Source organism: Melospiza georgiana, chromosome Z (genome assembly GCF_028018845.1).
Source record: "Melospiza georgiana isolate bMelGeo1 chromosome Z, bMelGeo1.pri, whole genome shotgun sequence".
Lineage (NCBI taxonomy): Eukaryota > Metazoa > Chordata > Aves > Passeriformes > Passerellidae > Melospiza > Melospiza georgiana.
This window is the reverse complement of record NC_080465.1, coordinates 25,473,841-25,494,381: the sequence shown is the minus strand read 5'-3', so window position 1 is coordinate 25,494,381 and position 20,541 is coordinate 25,473,841. Positions and strand designations below refer to the sequence as shown.

At 40.4% G+C, this 20,541-nt stretch overlaps 1 protein-coding gene across 4 annotated transcripts in view; it reads left to right on the top strand.

Annotated features, from left to right (window-relative positions):
- Nucleotides 1-20,541, top strand: part of SPIN1 (spindlin 1) — a 64,746-nt gene that overhangs the window by 20,972 nt on the left and 23,233 nt on the right. For all 4 annotated transcript variants that reach the window (XM_058043314.1, XM_058043312.1, XM_058043313.1 and 1 more), the window contains exon 2: nt 17,271-17,499. In XM_058043314.1, the coding sequence (XP_057899297.1) occupies nt 17,448-17,499 (52 nt within the window). In that variant the 5' untranslated portion in view covers nt 17,271-17,447. The remainder of the gene's footprint in view (nt 1-17,270; nt 17,500-20,541) is intronic.

Here is a 20,541-nt window from a genome sequence, read left to right as displayed (position 1 = left end):
AGGTTTTTATAAGTGGAAAAAAGTTTGTGAGCTGCTAATGGATCACTTCAACTCAAAGAAATAAGCATTGAACAATTCTTATTTATGTATACTTAACCAAAGACCCCCTGCACCAGAGTTTGGTAAATCCCCATGTTTTCTATGCAGCATGGTGTGGGCTGGGTAGGATTGCAACTGTAATTTGTAGTGTTACTTGTTGCGCTGGTGAGGACAACCACTGAGAATTTTTTAGTTCGTGTTCTGTGATCTGCTTTATGCTTTTTTAATGCTTCTGCTGGTGACTGAAATGTAGAATTTTTCAGAGTGATGGCTATGAATTTTATTTGTGACAAGTAGCCCTCAGTGAGAGGCCAGAAGCCACAGAGAACAGTGTACTATTAGCTTTGGTTGGTTTTGCAAACAGCATAGGATAGAAAAAAAATCCCAAGATTATGGGTATGAGGAACTGTGTAAAAAAAGTTGAGCAACTGATTGAACTGGTTATGGTCAAATGACTGAAGGATTTTTCCTGTGAAGCAATGGTAGAATGACTTAAATGGAAGAAACACCAAAGGCTGAGGTCGGGGGAGGGGTAAAGAGAGAATGTAAGGCAGTTGTTGAGGAGTAAGGTGTTTTCAAAGAAGTTAGAGAATTCTTGGCTTATTTTAGTTCAATATTTCATAGTGGCAGATAGCTTTAGCAACTGTAGAGTGGCTTTGAGAGGTAAAGAGACCTTCCAGTCTGGAAGGGTAGCCAGTGTATGGTAAATGTGGGCAGCCAGGCAAGCGTTACATGCTGCTGGTGGCACAGACTTGTTAACCTGATACCCTCGATAGAAGGATTTGAACGTGCTTATGCTTACGCGGCACCAGTAGCGACTGCTGTTGTGTGCCTGTTTAGGCTTACCTCATCTCTTAAATGGTCATTATGCATGTACTTAAAATGTTGCGAATGTGAGAGGAGCAGAGCTCAAATGAACATGGAAATAATGAACTGTATTTTTATAAAAATGCTGTGCAATTATAATTAAGCAAGTGTAAGGGTTGCTCAACTTTCCCCTTAATAGTTGTTGAACTCTTACTAAGTGGCGATGCATCACAGCAAGTTTAAAAGATCCTACTAAGAAAGTGCTAATACTGATTTACATGATTTGGAGAAAAAGAAAAATTTCCTTGAGTTCTATAGAAAAAGTCTTTTAAAATGTAAAAGTAATTTAGAAGCCTTCTTTAACTTATCAGCTAGGGGTTTGTAGGCAAAAGCTTGAGCTTGCTGTTTTTAGGCATTTGATCTCTGAATTGTATTTTTCTCAAATGTAATCTTTAGGTGAGGTTCAGGTGTTTTAGATTGTTTTTAGTATTGTACACTGCTGGTTTGTTTTGTGTTTAGTTTTTGTATTCTTTGAGCAATTTTTTTTATTGCTCTGAAATAAGAAATCTAAAATCAAAACATTGCTATCTTGGAGTTTCAACAGCTTGGGCAACAGCAGTTCCTGTTTGAGATCTGATGTTTGATCGTGGGCTCTGTTTTATTTACAGTGTTCTTAGCAAAGAGTGTGCTGAAATAAGATCAGGGAAAACTGTGTCATAGTTTTAACATACATGTTGTGAACCAAGATTCTTTACATGTTTTTTGATGAAAAACATGCTATTGGGTTTCTACTTCCTTTAACAGTCCTTATTTTCTTAAAAGAATACAAAGTATTCTTTTAAGACTTTAGGTAATTTTTAATGTAAAAAGTGATTCTGATATAACTCAAATGTAAGGACTTGAAGAGCACAGTTGCCTGTCCAGGCCTTAGAAGGAACTTACCATAAGGCAAACTTACACAGCAGCAACTTTAGATTGCAGAAAACGGAGGAAGTTGCAACAGGAAGGTGCTAATTCTAGGCCTGGAGGAGGCAGATCGATCCTTGTTAGTGCATCCTGGTTAATGCATCCAAGGATTCCTACTATATGTGTGAAAAGTGTGTGAAAGAAGGCAACTGCTCATAGAGTTATCATCGGTCAAACACAGGTCTCAAGGGGGTATGCTGCCATGCATACGTGTAACTTCTACATTGGACTTCTGCAGGAGGGCAAACTTTGGCCTGTTTAGGAGACTTATTCAGAGAGTTCCTTGGGAAGTAGCCCTTAAAAACAAAGGAGTCAAGGAAAGGTGGGCATGCTTCAAAACAGAGATCTTGAGGGCATGGAAGCAGACTGTCCCCGTGTTCCAAAAGATGAATCTATGAGGCAAATGTCCAGCCTGGATGGGCAATGAGGTTTTGAAGGAATTGAAGAAAAAAAGGAGGATGTATCATCTTTGGAAGGAGGGTCAAGGTTCCCAGGAAGTATTTAAGGGGCTTGCTAGGTCATGTAGGAAAAAAACTGGGGAGGCCAAAGCTCAGTTTGAACTTAATTTGGCAACTTTTGTAAAAGATAATAACAAATGTTTTTACAAATATATGAATGGTAAAAAGAAGGGAAAGACTAACCTTTGCTCTCTATTGGATGCAGAAGGGAACTTAGTAACTTCAGGTGAGGAGAAGGCAGAGGTGCTTAACACCTTCTTTGCCTTTGTCTTTAGTGGGAAGATGGCTTGTCCTCAGGACTGCTGTCCTCCTGGGTTGGTAGATGGTGTCAGGGAGCAGAATGGTGCCCCCATTATCCAAGAGGAGGCAGTCAGAGAATTGCTGAGCTGCTTGGATGTTCATAAATCCATGGGACCAGATGGGGTCCATCCCAGGGTGAGGAGGGAGCTGGCAGATGAGCTTGCAAAGCCTCTCCATCATTTACTAACAGTCCTGGCTCACTGGTGAGGTTCCAGATGGCTGGAAGCTGGCCAGTGTGACACTCATTCACAAAAAGGGTGGGAAGGAGGATCCTGGTAATTTTAGGCCAGGCAGCTTGTACCTTACTCAGTACCTGGCAAGGTAATGGTGCAGCTTATACTGAGTGTCATCACACAGCCCTTACAGGATGGCCAGGGTATCAGACCCAGCCAACATGGAGGGGATAGGTCGTGTTTGACTGACATGGTCTCCTTTTATGACCAGGTGACTCACCTGGTGGATGCAGGAAAGGCTGTGGGTGTTGTACCTGCTGTGTTCAGCAAGGCCTTTGACACTGTGTCCCACAGCACACTCCTGGGACAGCTGGCAGCCCAGGGCTTGGACAGGAGCACTCCTTGCTGGGTTAGGAACTGGCTGCATGGCCGAGCCCAGAGACTCCTGGGGAATGGTGCTGCATGCAGCTGGGGGCAGCCACCAGGGGTGTCCCTCAGGGGTCTGTGCTGGGGCCAGTTCTGTTCATTTTTACAGACTTACATGCGTGAGGATGTTGAGTCTTTAATGGTAAATTTGCAGACAGCATTAAGCTGGGAGCGTGTGTTGATCTGTTGTGGAGGGTAGCAGGGCTCTGCAGAGAAACCTGGAAGGGTTGGATGGATGGGCAGAGTCTAACAGGATGGAGTTTAATAACTGCAAGTGCCAAGTCCTGCATTTTGGCCACAATTATGTTATAGGCCCCTGCAGCATTATAGGCTGGGGACAAGGTGGCTGGACAGGGCCCAGGCAGAAAGGGACCTGGGGGTGCTGGTCCACAGCCGGCTGGACATGAGCCAGCAGTGTGCCCTGGTGCCAAGAAGGCCAATGGCTCCTGGCCTGTGCCAGGAATAGTGTGGCCAGCAGGAGCAGGGAGGTCATTCTGCCCCTGTACTGGCACTGGTGGGGCCACACCTCGAGTGCTGTGTCCAGCTCTGGGCCCTCAGTTTGGGAAGGACCTTGAGACACTTGAGCACGTCCAGAGGAGGCAACGAGGCTGGTGAGGGGCTGGGAACACAAGGCCTGTGAGGAATGGCTGAGGGGGCTGGGGCTGTTCAGCCTGGAGAAAAGGAGACTCAGGGGTGACCTCACCACTCTCTACAACTCCCTGAAAGGTGCCTGTGGTCAGGTGGGGGTCAGTCTCTTTCTCCAGGCAGCAGCTGACAGAACCAGAGGACAGAGTCTCAAGCTGCACCAAGGGAAATCTAGATTGGATGTTAGGGAAAAGTTTTTTACAGAAAGGATGATAAAGTACTGGAATGGCCTGCCCAGGGGGGTGGTGGAGTCACCGTCCCTGGATGTGTTTAAAAAAGACTGGATGTGGCACTCAGTGTCATGGTCTAGCTGAAGTGTTAGGGCGTGGGCTGGACTCAGTGATTTTGAAGGTCGCTCCCAACCTTGTGATTTTGTGTGTGAACTTGGACCGTATGGGTGGTACTCCTGGAAGAACGACTTGGGCATGCCCACCACCAAGAAGCCCAGAGTGAGGAAGGATCCCTCTCCCTGTCTTCTTCTGCCTTTCTCCAGAGCTGTACTCTGTCTCCTGGAGAAATAGAGTGTGGGCCCAGTGGACTGATGTGTTTGCACGAGAACCTTTTGTATGAGAGCTGGTTTCTGTTTTGCATGAGAACCTTTTATGTTGAAGATACATACCCTCAGTGACTGGATGAGGTAGGTGTTCAGAGACCTTAAATTGCAAGTCCAAAAAAGTGTCTAAAAGGGCTTTAGATATGTTATTATTAAGCGAGGAAGGGGTATGTGGAATGTTAAATCTTAATAAAACTGAATGTTGTATCACTGTTCACAATGCAGTGGCATTGACTGAAGAAGCCCAAGGCAGAATTAAGAGAAATTGCTACCAATCACTCCAAGACCAAGACAGTTCTCTAGGAGTTAGCACCAGTTCCTGGATTATGTCAGTACTTTGATCCTTGGGACTCAAGGATAGGGGGAGGGTAGGGGAAGTGGCTAATGAGACTTGGGTTGATGATTGCCATTGGATTGGCATTTTTAATGATTTGGATAGCTATTGTACATTGTATGACTGTTCATGTTATTGCTTCTGTCTTTTCTTCTTCTGTTGCTTCATATGCATCACCCTTGTGGCCAACCTATGAGCTGAAGAAAAGAGTCCCTGGAGCTATGGGGTGTAAGGTGTAAGGACTTAAAGAGCACAGTTTCCTGTGTCAGATTGTCAAGGCCACAGAAGGTACTTGTCTGTAAAATAAAGCATCACAGTGAAAACTTGAGGTCAGGGACAGAAGGAAAGAATTTGCAGCATGAAGCTGCTAGTTCTAGGCCTGGGAGAGGCGAGATCTGATTAGCACCTCCTGGTTAATGCATCAGGACAAAAATTCTCGCTGTACTAAAAGGGGAAGCAACTGCATGGGAAGCAACTGCTCATATACATACCACCAGTAAAAGAAAGAGCATGCCAGAATCCTCTGTATTCTCCCTCACTCCCTCCCTTCTTAACAGTTAAGGCACATTGAAACTTCTGATCTGTAATCTCCATCCTTATTCTATGATCTTAATTTCGCACTTGTCCTAATTTTGGCTAGGACAGAGGTAATTTCATCACAGTTGCCAGGAGGGAGATGCCCACACTGTGTGGGCAGGGCCAGGTTATTTTATAGCACCCCCATCATTATTAGAGGGCATGGCTTTAAATTGGAGAAAAAGGGAACATGATGCAGAATGGCCTTTATTTTGTTCTGTTTTTTCAGGAGATCAAAGGAGCCAACAGAGTAGTGTGTGGGCAGTCCAGCTGGGGGATATGTACATTATGGTTTTTGTCTTAGGCCTGAGGAAGGAGCATGGGTGGAGACAGAATCACAGAGTGAACTGGGCTGGAAAAGACCTTTTGAGATGATCAAGTCCAATCTATGACCCGACACCTCCTCATCAGCTAAACATGGGACAGAGTGCTACATCCAGTCTTTTTTAAAACACATCTGGGGATGGTGACTCCACCACTTCCCTGGGCAGACAATTCCAGTGCCCAGTCACTCTTGTAGCTAAGAATCTTTTTCTAATGTCTAACTTAAACTTCCCCTGGTGCAGCTTGTGTCCTCTTGTTCTTGTGGGAGAAAAGACCAGCCCCCCAGCTGGCTCCAGCCCCCTTTCAGGAAGTTGTAGAAAGTGATGAAGGTCACCCCTGAGCCTCCTTCTCTCCAGGCCAAATACCACCAACTCCCTCAGCTGTTCTTCGTCAGGCTTGTGCACCAAGCTCTTCACCAGCCTTGGTGCCTTCTTCTGGATGCATTCAAGTGCGTCAACGTCCTTCCTAAACTTCCCAAGATGATTTGTGTACCATTGTTTTTCTTTGTCTTGGGCTCAGGGAAGAAGATGGTGGCTGTGGTAAAGTCTGCAATATTCTCCTTTGTCTGAGGAATCTGTGTGTCACTGGACATGGTAACATTGGGTCAGTTGGACTTCTATAAGCATTTTTTGCATGTGATCACCCTCTTTTATACGCTGTTGTTATTAGTATTGTTGCTACTACTGTTTGTGTTCCTTAGCTCATTGCTGTTTTTCTAGTGAATTGTCTCAATCCATAATCTCTGCCTTTTTGTCCCTTTCTCACTGGAGCTGTTGGAGGAAGAGAAGTGGTAGCTTAATTTCCATCTGTGTTTGAGCTACAAGAGCCCTCAAAGAGAAATCTATTTATGAGAAGAATTTCTGTGCATTGAGCTCACAGTTCTGTGAACCTCTAGAGTAGGGTTTCCTTACAATAACTGCATATTAAAGTTTCCTACACATTGATTTCTTCAAGTACATGGACAGATAATGCAAGTTAACTATGGAATTTTTCACAGGTTGCGTTGAGATTCTTACTCATGTGCAAGGAACTGATAATTCCAGGTCTCTAATGGATCACGCTTCAACCTCTGGTTTTGTTTGCTAGTATTCTTTAGGCAATTTGTAGTCAGGGGTGTTTTTTTTGTTGTTGTTTTTGTTTTTTTTTTTCATTTCCCCATTATATAAAAAAAAACCAAAAAAAACCCCAAAAAACAAACAAAACAGAAAACCCCAAAACCCTAGGCCGGTACAGTCTGGGCCTTTGTAACCCTGAAGCTAAAAAGTAGTTGTTTTGTGGTCATACATACTTGCTATTTTGTTTTGTGTTAAGTATGTTGAAAATGTTACCTTCCACACTAAAGGACCCGCAAAGGAAGCAAGCCAGATGATCTTTCTGAGGAGCGCCCAAAGGCAGGTGAAAACAATAGCATTCTTGAGGCCAGAATTCCACATTCATGTTCTGCTATATCCTGAGATGTGGCATAAAATATCAAGCCAGTCACAGGAGAATCAAGATGACATAATCTTAATTTGTAGTTGCCCAGAAAGTCTGAAATAATTCTATTCTTTGTATGCAGTAGGATCTAGACACTTTAGAAAGTGACCCCTTGCTATGTTTAAGAAGAGTAGGCATTGGATTTTAGATACCTAAACTTTCAGGAAAGTACTTCTTGCTGTTTGGAAAGACCGTGACTCCCTAAAGCTGAACTTCAGTAATCAATTTCAGTGATGTGGCACTAGTTAGGTATATTGACTCTTATATTGGGCTGGAAAACAATGGGGAAGTTCCACATCTCACAGACACTTTTCACCTATGGATTTTACTCATTTTAAACTACAATACAAATTTATATGTGAACATTTTAAGACAAACCCTGTCCTTCTTTGCATAGTGCTTAGAATTCTGAAATTGATTTTTCTCCCAGGAATCCAGGCCTTTTCAAGGAACATCATCCACTCTTGCCATCAAATGCGATATAATGTGTTCTTCCTGTAATTTTAAGCAGTTCTCCTGCATGGTAGAGTCTAACATGATTACTCTGTGTTTTGGATGTTTGTTTGGTGTTTCTCAGTAGACCGTGAAAGGTCCTGTTTCCTTGGGGTTTTTGGTTTTTCATGCTGTTGATGGATGGGTACTCTAATGCAGATAAGAAGACTTATTTTTAGTACCTTGAATCTCCCACAATGATGAGGGATACTGCAAATGCATGTGCATACAAATATATGTAAGCGTAAGGGTATGCTAAAATACATGTAGATGTAGACACTAAAAATTACGTATAAGCTTGGAGAAAACAACATCTTTTTATCATTCAGCCTAAAGCGCTTTTTTCTTAAATCAGAACAAGCTGCATTCTAACATGGGGACTGAGAATCCTGTGCCTTCCTGACCTCTTCACTGGTGCTTTTATTGCAATTTAGAAGTGTAGTGAGGGTGTTCTGAAAATTAGCTTGCAAGGTAATACTCTAATTCTATAAAGGTGTTATTAAGTCTCTGAAATTAAAAAAGATAATGGTAAATAACTTGCCCATTTATTTAAAGTACTGTTTTGTAATCCCAGCTCTAATGAAGTTTTTACTGCTGTCTTTGCAAATTAACCCAAATACACACTGTCAGAGTTTATTTAAAGTTACACCCATTGTAATGCTGACCTGGATTAAGTGAGTGAGCTGCTTTAATGATATAACATGAAGGAAATGTAATGGAAGTAAAGCACAAACTGTACTGGGTTCTCTAACTACTACATTTTGCTAATTGAGAAAGTAGAAAGACTTGGAAAAGAAAGTAAAAAGAATGGAAATTGCAATTCTAGGATTTCTCTCTGTTTTTTCCATTCATCTTTATTTTTAATGTGTGTAAGAACTTTTGAATGCAGTATTCACAGGTTACCATCTACATGTGATCTTGTAAGACTATACTAATATTTCAAGTTAATGAATTCAGACAAAATAAATCCACCTTTCACCTTGATCACCGTTCCTAACTTTAAAAAAGCTATGGTAGGTACATGCGCTAAAAGATGATAGGTTTAATGAAACTTGCTCAAACTGCTGCCTGAGATAGCAGCCTTCTGAAAGAATAGTACCCTTTTTAAAGCTACCCATGTAATTCTAAACCTCTGGGATAAATCTTCAACCTAATTACTGTTCATACATATTGTTCTACTGTAGTGTTACCGAATTTATTTTAGGATTCCTACGTTATGTCAGCTTTCCTGGTTTTACTCTTATCTTCATAACTGTGGTGTTTTAACACCAGCTGGAAACTATACTCCAAATAAGACATGTCTCTTCTCCCTGCCCTTCTAGTAAGAAAGGAGGGAAAGGCAGATGCTATGGGTTGACATAACAATTACTGAAAGCAAACAGGAGTGGAATAAGAAACATACAGTAATAGTAGCAATGCTGATAACAAAAGTATAGAGAATGAGAAGGCTTTACACACAAAAGCAGGTGTTCATCACCATGACTTAGCTTTGCCTGGCCGCCAGGGTAAAGACAGGTTTGTGGCTGTTCTGCACTCAGTACTGTGTGGTTTCCCTGGAGAAAGACAAGATGGCAGATGCTCTTCACAGCCAACTTTACCTGTCGCCAAGGCCAAGACAACAGAAAACAATAGCAGAAAAACCCCCAAAAGCAAGGCCATCCATGTCACACTGCACCACTGTATCATTCCTGGTGGCTTCTTGAGCCAGTGACGCTACTTTTGACATCTCCACTCAACTCCTCTGGACTCTGTTCTTCTTGGCACCCAGAGCCACAGATTCCTGAGGGAATGTTCTTGTCATTCGTTTCTAGTCATGCTTACTTCAGCTTTCAGAGTCAACTGTTGGGATCCCCCTGTCACCCCAGAAATATAGATTCTGCCCCTAGATACCTTGATGGCATCACTGTGTTGGTGCCAGTTAAAGCCCTACATTCTCATGGGTCTTACGTGCCAGGGCATCAGATCCACATTCCAGTAGACGTGATCATTCCTTTCCCCCTCTTATTCAGAGGCAGGGCATCTCTTGGTCTGGTCATGGTACTTGTTACTTCATGTGAGTATGACCTGAAGGTCCCTTCAAGAGGATCAGAAATAACATCAGCCTTTTTAATCTCTCTGAGGTCTTGGAAAGCTGGAGCTGCATTTATTATCAAAGAGTTTAGTGTGGTGTTTATTATTCATCTCAACAGAAGTGCTGCTAGAGCAGAGGTGGTTTTCCATCCCATTTCCTCACATGTTCTCAGTGGTCATGCATCTAGAACCACAGATTACCTTGTGGTGTATACCCTCTCTCTCTAGCTGGGGAGCACCTGCTGCCTAATAGCAGGACCTCTGATCTGTACTGGCAGGGCATGGGACATTTCCTCCTTAAATTTTGGGTAGTTTTTTTTAAATTGTTGTTGGTCCTCTTTAATTTTCCCATTACATTGTTGTGAGTCCTTGGACAATCATTTCACAGATGAGATGCAGTCCTGTATTTGGATGGAGATAGTTTCTTTATATAGCTGGAGTTTGGTAGCCAAATTGTTCACTTTTTTCTCCTTCCCTCTATGACTTCTCTGCCAGTGAGTTGGCATGTGACACTGGCACGCTCTGTAGGAACGTCACCACATGTTTTGTGCACTTGGATTCATCTGTATTTATAGGGGACTGCTCATTTTTTGAATCTTACAGATTACCTGCATTACAACTAATTCTCTCAGGTACTGGATACCTTGAATTGATGGTGTTCCACTTGGTTGGTGCATTAAAAGGTCATCTGTGCAAAAGTACCTCTCCATCAGACTTGGCAGGAGTTACTTGCAGAGACTGAGAGTTCCTGGTCTTTTCTAAATCCCCTGGTCAATGCCTGCATTCCAGGACAGAGATCCTAATTGCTTGGCTTCATTGCCATCTAGTGTTGCACTATTTGCCACAATATCCCAACATCAAGCAGCCAGGTGAGTAGGGCTCACCAGGCTGGTGGCTGTAATCTTTTTGTGTATCTCAGAGCTCATCCATGGATAGGGATCAGCCCTGTGTCTGCCTCTGAGAATGTGAATTGATTTGTTCTTGAATTTTTTTTCTTCTGAGCAGGGGCAGCTGCTGCTGGCATGCGTTGTTCCTCTGGTTCAGCTGCAGTTTGAGTTGCCTTGCTGCCTGTTGCTCTGCTTTCTTCTCCTTCCCCTGGGCATGCTGTCAGACACACAAGCAGTGTCTGACAAGTGTCAGCAAGTTGCATAAGTTTACGCCTCTGTGGAGCTGTCACAGCATTTTTCTTTCAAATATTTTGCCACTTTATCAAGGTCCTCTCTTTTTCAGGGGTGAACTTCCAAACCACTGGAGCAGCATGCTCTTTTAAAAGCTGGTTTGTTTTCTCCACCATCCCATACTACTCATGACTGTTCAGCTCAGACTACTCAGACTGTTCAGGGCAGTTCACTGAACAGTTTCCCTAAATGTGTCTATGCTGACTCAAAACATTGTGTAGACGTAATTTATTCTAAATTTCACTTATTCTAGACTGCACTGAAGAAATTTGGCAGATATTGCAATTAGAATATGCTTTCTTTAATCCAAATGGAATTCAGGATTCTCAAAAACTGTTGTAGGAGGCTCAGAGGAGGAAAAAAGGGTGAAAGGATGAGAAAAATAATTGTTCTCCGGCCCCTCTACAGGCTGCGTGTTATTATTAATGAATCCTCAGAGGTAGCAGACAAGGCCAGGACCAGTGAACAGCACTGAACACACAGCCCAGATGACCTTTATTGCCATTGATGTTATCATGGCACACAGTACAGCAACAAAGCAATCCTGGTCCTTCTTTCTACTCCGTAAAAATAGCGTCATGGGGAGCATGCGTAGGAACATATGCAGGGTTAAATATCACACCTCCATGAACAAACAGAGCAGTGTAACTAGTGAATTCTGTACCTAATGAGACAGATTCTTAGATCAAAGTTATTTCAACCCTCTTGTGGCTCACAGTGGGCACCAATGAATAGTGATTTGACCCCAGCCACAGATTAAACTCCAAATAAGCCTCTCCCCTTTTCCTGACGAAGACAGAGACTCCAAGGGTTAGATCACAATTTAGTGCAAGCAAACAGCAGTGATCACAATTTAGTGAAAGCGAACAGCAGTGGAATAAGAAATGCACAGTAATAGTAGCAATATTATAACAAAAGTATGCAGGAAGAGAAGGTGCATTATAGACAAAAACAGGCGTTCGCCGCCTCCACGTAGTTCTCTGTGGCAGCTAGGACAAGATGGCAGCTGCTCCCCACAGTTGGCTCTCCCTGTCCTGCCGGTCTGAGACAATGAAAAACAATGACAGACCCCTGAAAGCAAGATCATTCACATTGTGCTATGCCACTGCTTTGTTCCCTGTGGCTGATTCCCACCCGAGTGCCTCTGGTTTTGCCCTCTTCACTCTGCTATGGCTTGGTTCCCTAGGTTTCCGCAGGTTCCCAGCAGCGCCAGGGCTTTTAACTGTTCCACTGGGCTCAGCTGTGTTTGACACCCAGAGCTGCACTCTCCTCAGGTACAGGAGTGGCAAGAGAGGGCAGTGTCCACTCAGCTGATTCCAGCAACCTCTCTGAAAAGAGGTAAACAAAGTTGTGTCATTTTTGCAGGATACTCACCTTTTCTTTCCCCCAGGGCTGTGCCCTGCAGTGCTCATGTAGATGCTATAGAATAGCCACACCCATGCAGTTCTGAGTTCCAGCCCCTCCCTGCAACCCCAAGAATTTAACAGCAAACCTTTTTATATTGTTTTTCATTATGGTAAATAACTTGTCCATTTGTTTATGCTAAAATTTTTTAGTAAATAATTAGAAACTGCAGTGTGTTGTCTCTTGAATTTTAAAGACACCTTGTCAACAAAAGACTGTGCACAAATTTCAGATTCTTCTAGTCTTCTCCTGAATAATCTGCAGTTCATCACTATGGGATTGCAATGTGGAGTTAAATTTGAATTTTGTGAGTTTTATATCTGTCATGAGAGTAGTTTGTGTTGGAAGGGGTGTTTAAAGAACATCTAGTCTAACTGCCCTGCTAGTGGCAGGGCCTTCCTTCCCTAGACCAGGTCAAAGCCCCATAGAGCAGTACCAGTGCGGTGGTATGGGTGTGTTTGTGTATGTGCACACACAGTTGCACACCAGTGCTGTTTGTTTCTGTACAATTGTAGACAGCACCTCTCTGGGTAGAGGTAAAACTGCAGAGGCCATGATAGTGGAGTGGTAGTTGTACTTGACTTGGGGTCTTTCAGTTCATAAACATGTTTCTGAAAAGTATTTTTTCCGTAGTTGTCAGCTGCAAATCAGTTTTATCTTCAGATTTCATGTACTGTAACTGTACTTTCTTCTCAGACATCAGATCTTGCTACCTACACAAATTCCTAGTATAGAATAAAAGAAGTTCCTAATAACTAATATGCTGATTCAGCTGGTAAGATATTTCAAAAATTTGTAATTTGAGTTGCTGAATTCTTGTACCACAGGAAAGCATTTTGGGTTTTTTTATTAGGTAATGAAAAAAGAAACCCAACAAGTAACAAACTAAAACCAGCATATTTTTTTTGCTGTCATTACTTAGGAGAAATCTTAACAGTAAAATTGCCTTTGGGGAGGCAGGTGCAGAAGACTTGCAGAGCATGATCCTTTCTGCTCATATGATAAGGATTGGGAGTCTGAATAACAGACTAACATGCTGAATAACATACTTCATCCAGCTTGTTAGTGCTGGAATAAACTATACTACTACTTCATCATAGACATATAGCAGTAGCTCTGAGCTAATTTATGGAAGTCACAATTGCTTACCAAGGAATTTAGTTTATGCATTTCAGTTTAGAATGACTCCTTCCCCAGAACATTTTTGTGAAGCGCTGGTCCTCCCCTGAGCAGCTAGCAGTGGAAGTTCTCAGTGAGTTGTATACAGAAGTGTATTAGATAGCAACGTAAAAATATTAAAGCCCACCAGGTGGTGCCAGAAGGCCTGATCACTGGTGGCTCTGACAGCTGGAACAGAGCTGAGAAAGTGCAAGCCTGCCGCTTTTGGCAGAAATTGTATCATCTAAATGCAAGCAATAAATGCAATTACCCTTCCTCTCCTTACAAACTTCTCTACCCCTAAAGCATTTCCTCAGCAAATACTTTCTTCTGTGTTCATGATGGTAAAATTTAAATATGCTGGTTAGGAGCGAGGCACTTAAAATTATGATGCTTGGTGTCAGCATTAATTATCATTGGTTTTGTCTGCTAGCATCCCTCTTCAGTGGATAGCAGAGCCATGAAGCTTTCACTAAACAGCATTATGCCATGTGTTGCAGTGAAATGCATGCAATTTTATGGAAATACAGACATGAATGTTAAGTAAAATTTAAGCCAGAGAATTATTTTAGGTGGTTGTACTTATTTTCATGGAGTTAAAAGTTCATATAACCATTTTAATGTTTGTAAACAATTAAGTTTTTAGAATGGGGATAAGATATTTCACAGTAAGAAGTCTGTGCATGTTGTTTTTTCCATAATTTCCCTTTATACTGCAAAAAATTTTTTTCATTACTTTTTTTTTTCTGTCCTTATGTCATGTCTTTTTGCCTATTTTGATAGTATGATCCCACTGTTCTCAAATAGAACTGGTATGATTGACAATTTGTAATGCTAGTGTTTTTAATTTAACACTTAGTAGCCTCTGAGACACTCTGCAATAATTAGACTGCTATCAGACAAAGCAGTCATCAATTTCCACACTTTTTCCTAAAGTGTGCTTTTGTGTAGAAAGGCTTGTAAAAACAGATGAGCAACACACCTGGGCTGGAGAGTAGCAGCTCACAAGTCAAAACAATGTCTGTCTTGTAAGCAAAACCTGCCGCTGCACTGATCATAACCTGTGCTGTTGGGTGTTGGAAGAATGGGTGTCTGACAAGTAGGCAGTCGCTCTTCTCTTCCAGAAGTTACTGGCAGTCTGTAAAGTCTCATCTGTAAAGTCGATTTGAATGTGTCACTTTGTATCCAAAAAACCCCTACTTATATATGTTGGATTTACTTTAGTGTATCTGCCACTATCAACAGAATGACTTTAAAAAGTTGATTGTTTCATAGGTCATCTTACATATTGCCAAACAAGGTGCATCAGAAGTGTGTTTTGGTTTTGTGTTTCCTACTTTTATGTGAAGCATGACATTTCTTGAGACTTGAAAGATTTAAAGATTTAAAGTAAAAGATTTTTCATTTCATGACTTAATTATCTTCTCTTTATGATTTTCCATATTGGGACATCAAGATACTTGCATGTTGGCATTAAGTCTGATATTTTGTCATTTATCACTTTTAAGAATTCTAAGTTGTACAGGATTTAGTGTATTTGTAATTAAATAAGTAAGACTTAACTTACATATTCTTGAAATTCAAAGTGTTCTTAAAGTGCATCAGTTTGTTTTCAGAAAATGAGATTTTATGCGTCATTGTTAGTAACTTCACAACTGTCGCTATGCAAGTGAAATGTATTGAATTCAGAATAGTAGTGTTAGGAAAGCAAAGTTCCAGTAGGGCTTGAAACTGATAACAGTTACTGGCTTAGTTTCTAGCAAATCAGTTTAAACAGCTGGATCTGGTTTTAACTTCAGTAGCCTTGTGTCCATCCATTGGTTCAGAGAGCATAGTGAAGCACTTATTAAGTCCTAGCAAATGAATTGTGACTTTAAAAGGATTATGAATAAATTTTCTGTCTCCAAAGCATGATTTCAAATTTGGGAATATTCTATTAAAAAAAAAACTTTACTGGTAGAAAACCATATTTTTTGTTGTGGTTTAATTATTTTTCTATACATAACTGCATAAGCAATGCAATCAAAATATCTAGTACTTTATATTTTCACTATGAATTGGAAACCTTGTGAGGGGGAAGTACATAATACTGGTGTTACAAAATACTTCCCTTGAATAACAGTTCAACAGCTTACTGTAAAAGGGTGTATTATTTTCTAAATCTGAAGATTTTTCACATTTTGTGGATTTGTGAAGGTAGTGATGGTTGGTTTGTGTTTTGGAGGGATTGTTCTTTTAGTTTTGTGGGGGTTTTTAGATCAGAAGATATAATATAAGATTACAGTTACTTCTCAACTAATAGCTTTTCTGGAGGAGAATAGTTATCTTGTATTTTTATGCAGTACCTGTGAGACTGAGTATGGTAGTATATCACAGCAGTGCTATGATTTTAGAGTTGGTTTTTCATAATTTGTGATGCTTCTATATTAATGTGTTTTGGTCCATAGGAGAATACATCAGAGTTCAGTAGAAAAATAATCCTTATGCTGTATTTGTAGTAAAGTAGTTAAGCAAACTAATTGATTCCTGTTGGAATATTGTTCAATATTGTTGCCATGGTGGCTTTTAGCATTGTTGGGTATACACTGGTAGATTTCAGGATGAGATGAAATGTGGAAAACTAGTATGTTTCTGTAAATAATTTTTTAATTTCAGAAGTTCTTATTGACTTCCTCACTGTAAATTGCTTAAGTTAGTTCTTTCTAAAATTTGCAGATGGCTCCCTACCAATTTTTCCTAGGTGTATTGCTCGTTGTTGCTGTATTGTTCCAAGAAGTTAATGGGTACAATTAATGAAAGAATTGTCAAGTGTTAGATGTAAATGCATTTCTCTGTGTAACAGTTTTACCATACCTTGAGATGTGTCACCTTTATGTTCTGTTATTCAGTAAGGCATTAGCTTAAGCTACATTTTTCCCTTGTCTGGATCACTAGTTAGGGACATTCTTCAGGTTTTAACACCTGTATGAAAATTGACAACAGTTTCCAAAACTGAAGTAAAAGAGGGAAGAGAGTGCTGACTCACAGATTAGACCGGCCCCATCTCTCACAGATTAGCAGTGACATTTCTTAAGGAAGTGATCTGATCTCACTTGCCTCTTTTGTAAGCAACACTGAAGTAGGGAATTCTTATACATAAATGTTTCTGGCCCAGAAATGTTATTCTGAAATAAATTAACCTGTAATGCTTAGATTTTTTTTCACACGGTAAAAATTTTCTGGTTTTAAATCCTGGAAAGAGTATTAAAAAATTGTTCTCAGTTACTTCCCTTATCTAGAGGAATGTGATGACTAAGTGCTTTAGGAATTTGATGATCTTAGGTGGAAAGAATTGCCAGAAACTTAAAGAGATCTATGAATCATCAGATCTATGAACTATTGACCTGCTCAACAAATTGCTGGTATAAGCAGTCATTGCAGTGAAATCAGTGCTTTTAAAAGCTTTTGTGTTGCATTTTTTTCACCAGTCTTTTTTAAACTTGTGTGAGGCAAAGTTATTCTGCTATGTGAGTGGGAGCATATTATTTCTAACCAAATAGATTGGTTAGATACTTTGATTGGTACTTTAACCCAGTAAAGATAATACAGTTTCTTTAAGTTAGTAGTCATACCTCCCTGTGTTAAGCTCAATGGTTTTTAAGAAGCCTTCCTTTCTCTTTGTAATTGACATAGTGACCTAGAAATACACTATTATTAGGGGATAAAAGTAGCAGCCCTTGTATTTGTTTAGCCATATATGTCCTGTGTTGCTGAATGTTTTCAGAATAATAAAATGTGAAGGAATATCCTGTTGCATATGAAAACAAACATTAAAGTGGGGCTTGGTTAAGGTGGAATATATTTTGTTTCAAAATCAAGCTACTTATAAACTTCATCTGTTTTGTTTTTCAGAGTACTGTAATTGAAAGAGCATCTTTTACATTTGAAGAAGCACAAGTTGTTGATTGAATGGTGGATTAATAAGTGATTGTCTCATCCTAAGACTAAAAAGAAGATATCCTGGAAGTTAGAAAGAACTGGATTTTCACCCTAGTCCAGCAGCTTTGCTGCTCACTTAAACACAGATGAATGAAGACCCCATTTGGAAAATCACCAGGTCAGCGGTCCAGAGCTGATGCAGGTGAGGTGTTCTTTCTGAATGGCTGTCTTTGCTTTTAATGGATGAGAAGCATTCTTGCTTTACTGACTTCTTAAATATGTGAATGATTTTCTGCACATGTTAATAATTTTAGATGTCAGCATTCCTCTTTTAAAAGAAAATTTGCTTTTATTCTAGAAGATCGTGGTTTGAAAAGACAAACTTAAAAATTAACTAGTATATTTAAATGTAAATGCAGCAGTACAGATCTGACTGTCCTATTTTGTGTTGTGTCAAAAGTTATTTATCAGTGACCTCTGTGGTGAAAGCAACATAATTTTTTATCACCTACCATTGTGAATTGTAGTTTTTATGAAACTCTCAAGAAACCAACTGACAAGTGCAATTGGGAAAGCTCAGTTAGCTTTTAAAATACCTATGCAACAGATGATTTGGGTGCCACCAAATACGCGTTTGATTCATTGAAACATGGAACCGATACTGGAGGATTTCTCAGTAACCCTTTGGAGACTTTCAAACTTTTATTTTACCTCAGACTTTGTTAAAATTTGCTGTCACTTGTTTGAAACGTGTACTGATTCCGATAGTAATGCAGTTATCTTTCAAGTAAGAGCTAAGGGTTTCAAAGGAGAGATGCAGTGCAAAATGTTAAACTTGGTTCAGTGACCAAATTGGAGACAGTGATGACTGGAGCTCCTCAGGTGTTACTATTGGGAGCAGCATTGTTTAACATCTTATTCAGTGGTAGGGATGGTGGGATTGGGTGCATTCTCAGCAGGTTTGCTGATGACACCAAGCTATGTGTTGCAGTCAGCATGCTGGAGGGAAGGAATGCTATCTGGAAGAACCTGGACAGGATTGAGAGGTGGGCCCTGCATGCCTTGGTACATTCAACAAAGCCGAGTGCCAGGGGCTGCCTTTGTGCTGGGGCAATTCCAAGCACATACATATGGACAGAGAATGGACTGAGGACAGCCTTGACAAGAAGGATTTGGGGGTGTTGGCAAATATGAAGCTCAGCATGTCCCATCAGGATCACAGTCATGCAGACACACTCACAGCCCCAGTGGCCTCTCACATCCTGAGCTGCATCAAAAGCAGCATGACTAGCCGGTTGAGGGATGTGCTACTGCCTTTCTAGTCCACTCCAATGAGACACCACCTGGAGTTCTGCATTCAGCTCTGGGGCTCCTAATGTAAGAATGATGTGGATCAGTTGGATTGAGTCCAGAAGGAGAGCCATGAAGATAATCTGAGGGCTGGAGCACTATCGAAGGTGCAGAACTTGTACTTTTCCGGTCTCTAGTCAGCTAAATTCCCAACATTTCCTCTGTTTTCTTTTTTGAAAAAGCAAAGTTCTATGGGCTAACTGTGTCACACTCCTTGCAACACAAAAATAGGCAATTCTAACAACTATTACATTACAAGCAGTATTCACAACTGGTAAGGTTTCTCTCTTATAAGGGATCTAAGCCAGCGAGACAAACTGAAAAGGCTATCACTATTTATAGGATATGCTATACGACAGATACAAAAAGGATTCTATGTGCTACAAGGCTCAAACAAAACTCAGGTGTGCTAATACAACCTGCAAAAATAAGCTAAAGGAGCAGCATGTGCGCAGGTTTCATCTGCGTTGATTGTCTGGTAAGTTTGCTTTCTATCTTCAAACCGCAGATATACTTCAAACAAGAATGGCTCTACTCACAAATGCTTCTGATTGTCCCTTTTAAATAAAGTTCCTCTGATGTTCACAACAACACTTTGCAAACAAGTTATAAAATAAACACCTAGAATAAAAGCATAAATCTATCTAACATCACTTAAACTTAATAGCACTTAGACTTAAAATACTTAAATTTAAAATATTTAAACTTAACAGAACTTAACATCACTTAAACTTATCTTTACTTAAACTTAACAGAAATTAAACTCAACAGAACTTAACTTAGCAGAACTTAAGTTTAACAGACCTTAACCTTAACAAATCTTAACCTTAACAGAACCTAAACTTAACAGATTTTCTAATCAAGAGAACTTACATGTAAAATCACTTAAATTTAACAGAACTTAACCTTAACAGAACTTAACTGACTTTAAAATCTACATAACTTAAACCTAATATAATTTAAACTTAACAGAATCTAACTTCACTTAAACTTAATAACATTTAAACTTAACAGAAATTAAACTGAACAGCACTTAAACCTAACAGGACATAAACTTAACAAAACATAACCTTAACAGTATTTAACATTTAATGGCACTTCATAGATAATTTAACTTAAACTACTTAGCAACAGATAGAACTTACTATAGAAATAGAATATAGCATTTACTATAACTTACTTACAGGTCTGACTCTAAAATACTAAGCTAAAACAACTTTCTTCATGTGTTTGCTACAGCATTTTTATACTTGAATGCACTTAAACATAAGAAGTTTGTTCAAGGTTTAGCTGTGGAAAAATTCTTTTGAATTCAGTGCTTGCTTTTACATCTATCACATCCAAGCAAAGCTCAAAAAATACAAAAAACACACTCATTACATTTTACTTATACAATCCCTTTAACACATCTCTAACATTTTTAAATTTTTCAAAATACAATTTCAGAGTTTGATGTTCCACCGACTGAGTTATGTGTGCTTCTGATGTTTAAAGTCTATGTTAATACAGGTGATTTTAAGACAGCATAACAGATGCTAAGCCAAATTGGCCGAAATTTGACCCACGCAATATGCTGATTTCTCTTTCACAGTCTCTGCCAGGAAGAACAAAAAGTCTTTTTAACTTAGGTGAGGAATGTCTTGACAGCAATGCTCTTTGGTGTCGCTTGTTTATTATCACTGGTTTCTTAATTGCAGTAGGAATCTTTTCTTTTGTTGACAAGTGTCACATTTATTACGGCTGTTAGGTCTAAAACTGAAGCTTTTTGCCGGCCGCAGGGTGGAGGGAGAAGCGCTGGCGCTGGAAAAGCGCTCCAGTCCCCCGGCGCTTGTGTCGGAGCGGGCGACCCCCCCGCGCTGGGCTCCTTGTTTCGCGAGACTCGCCGGCAGGCTGA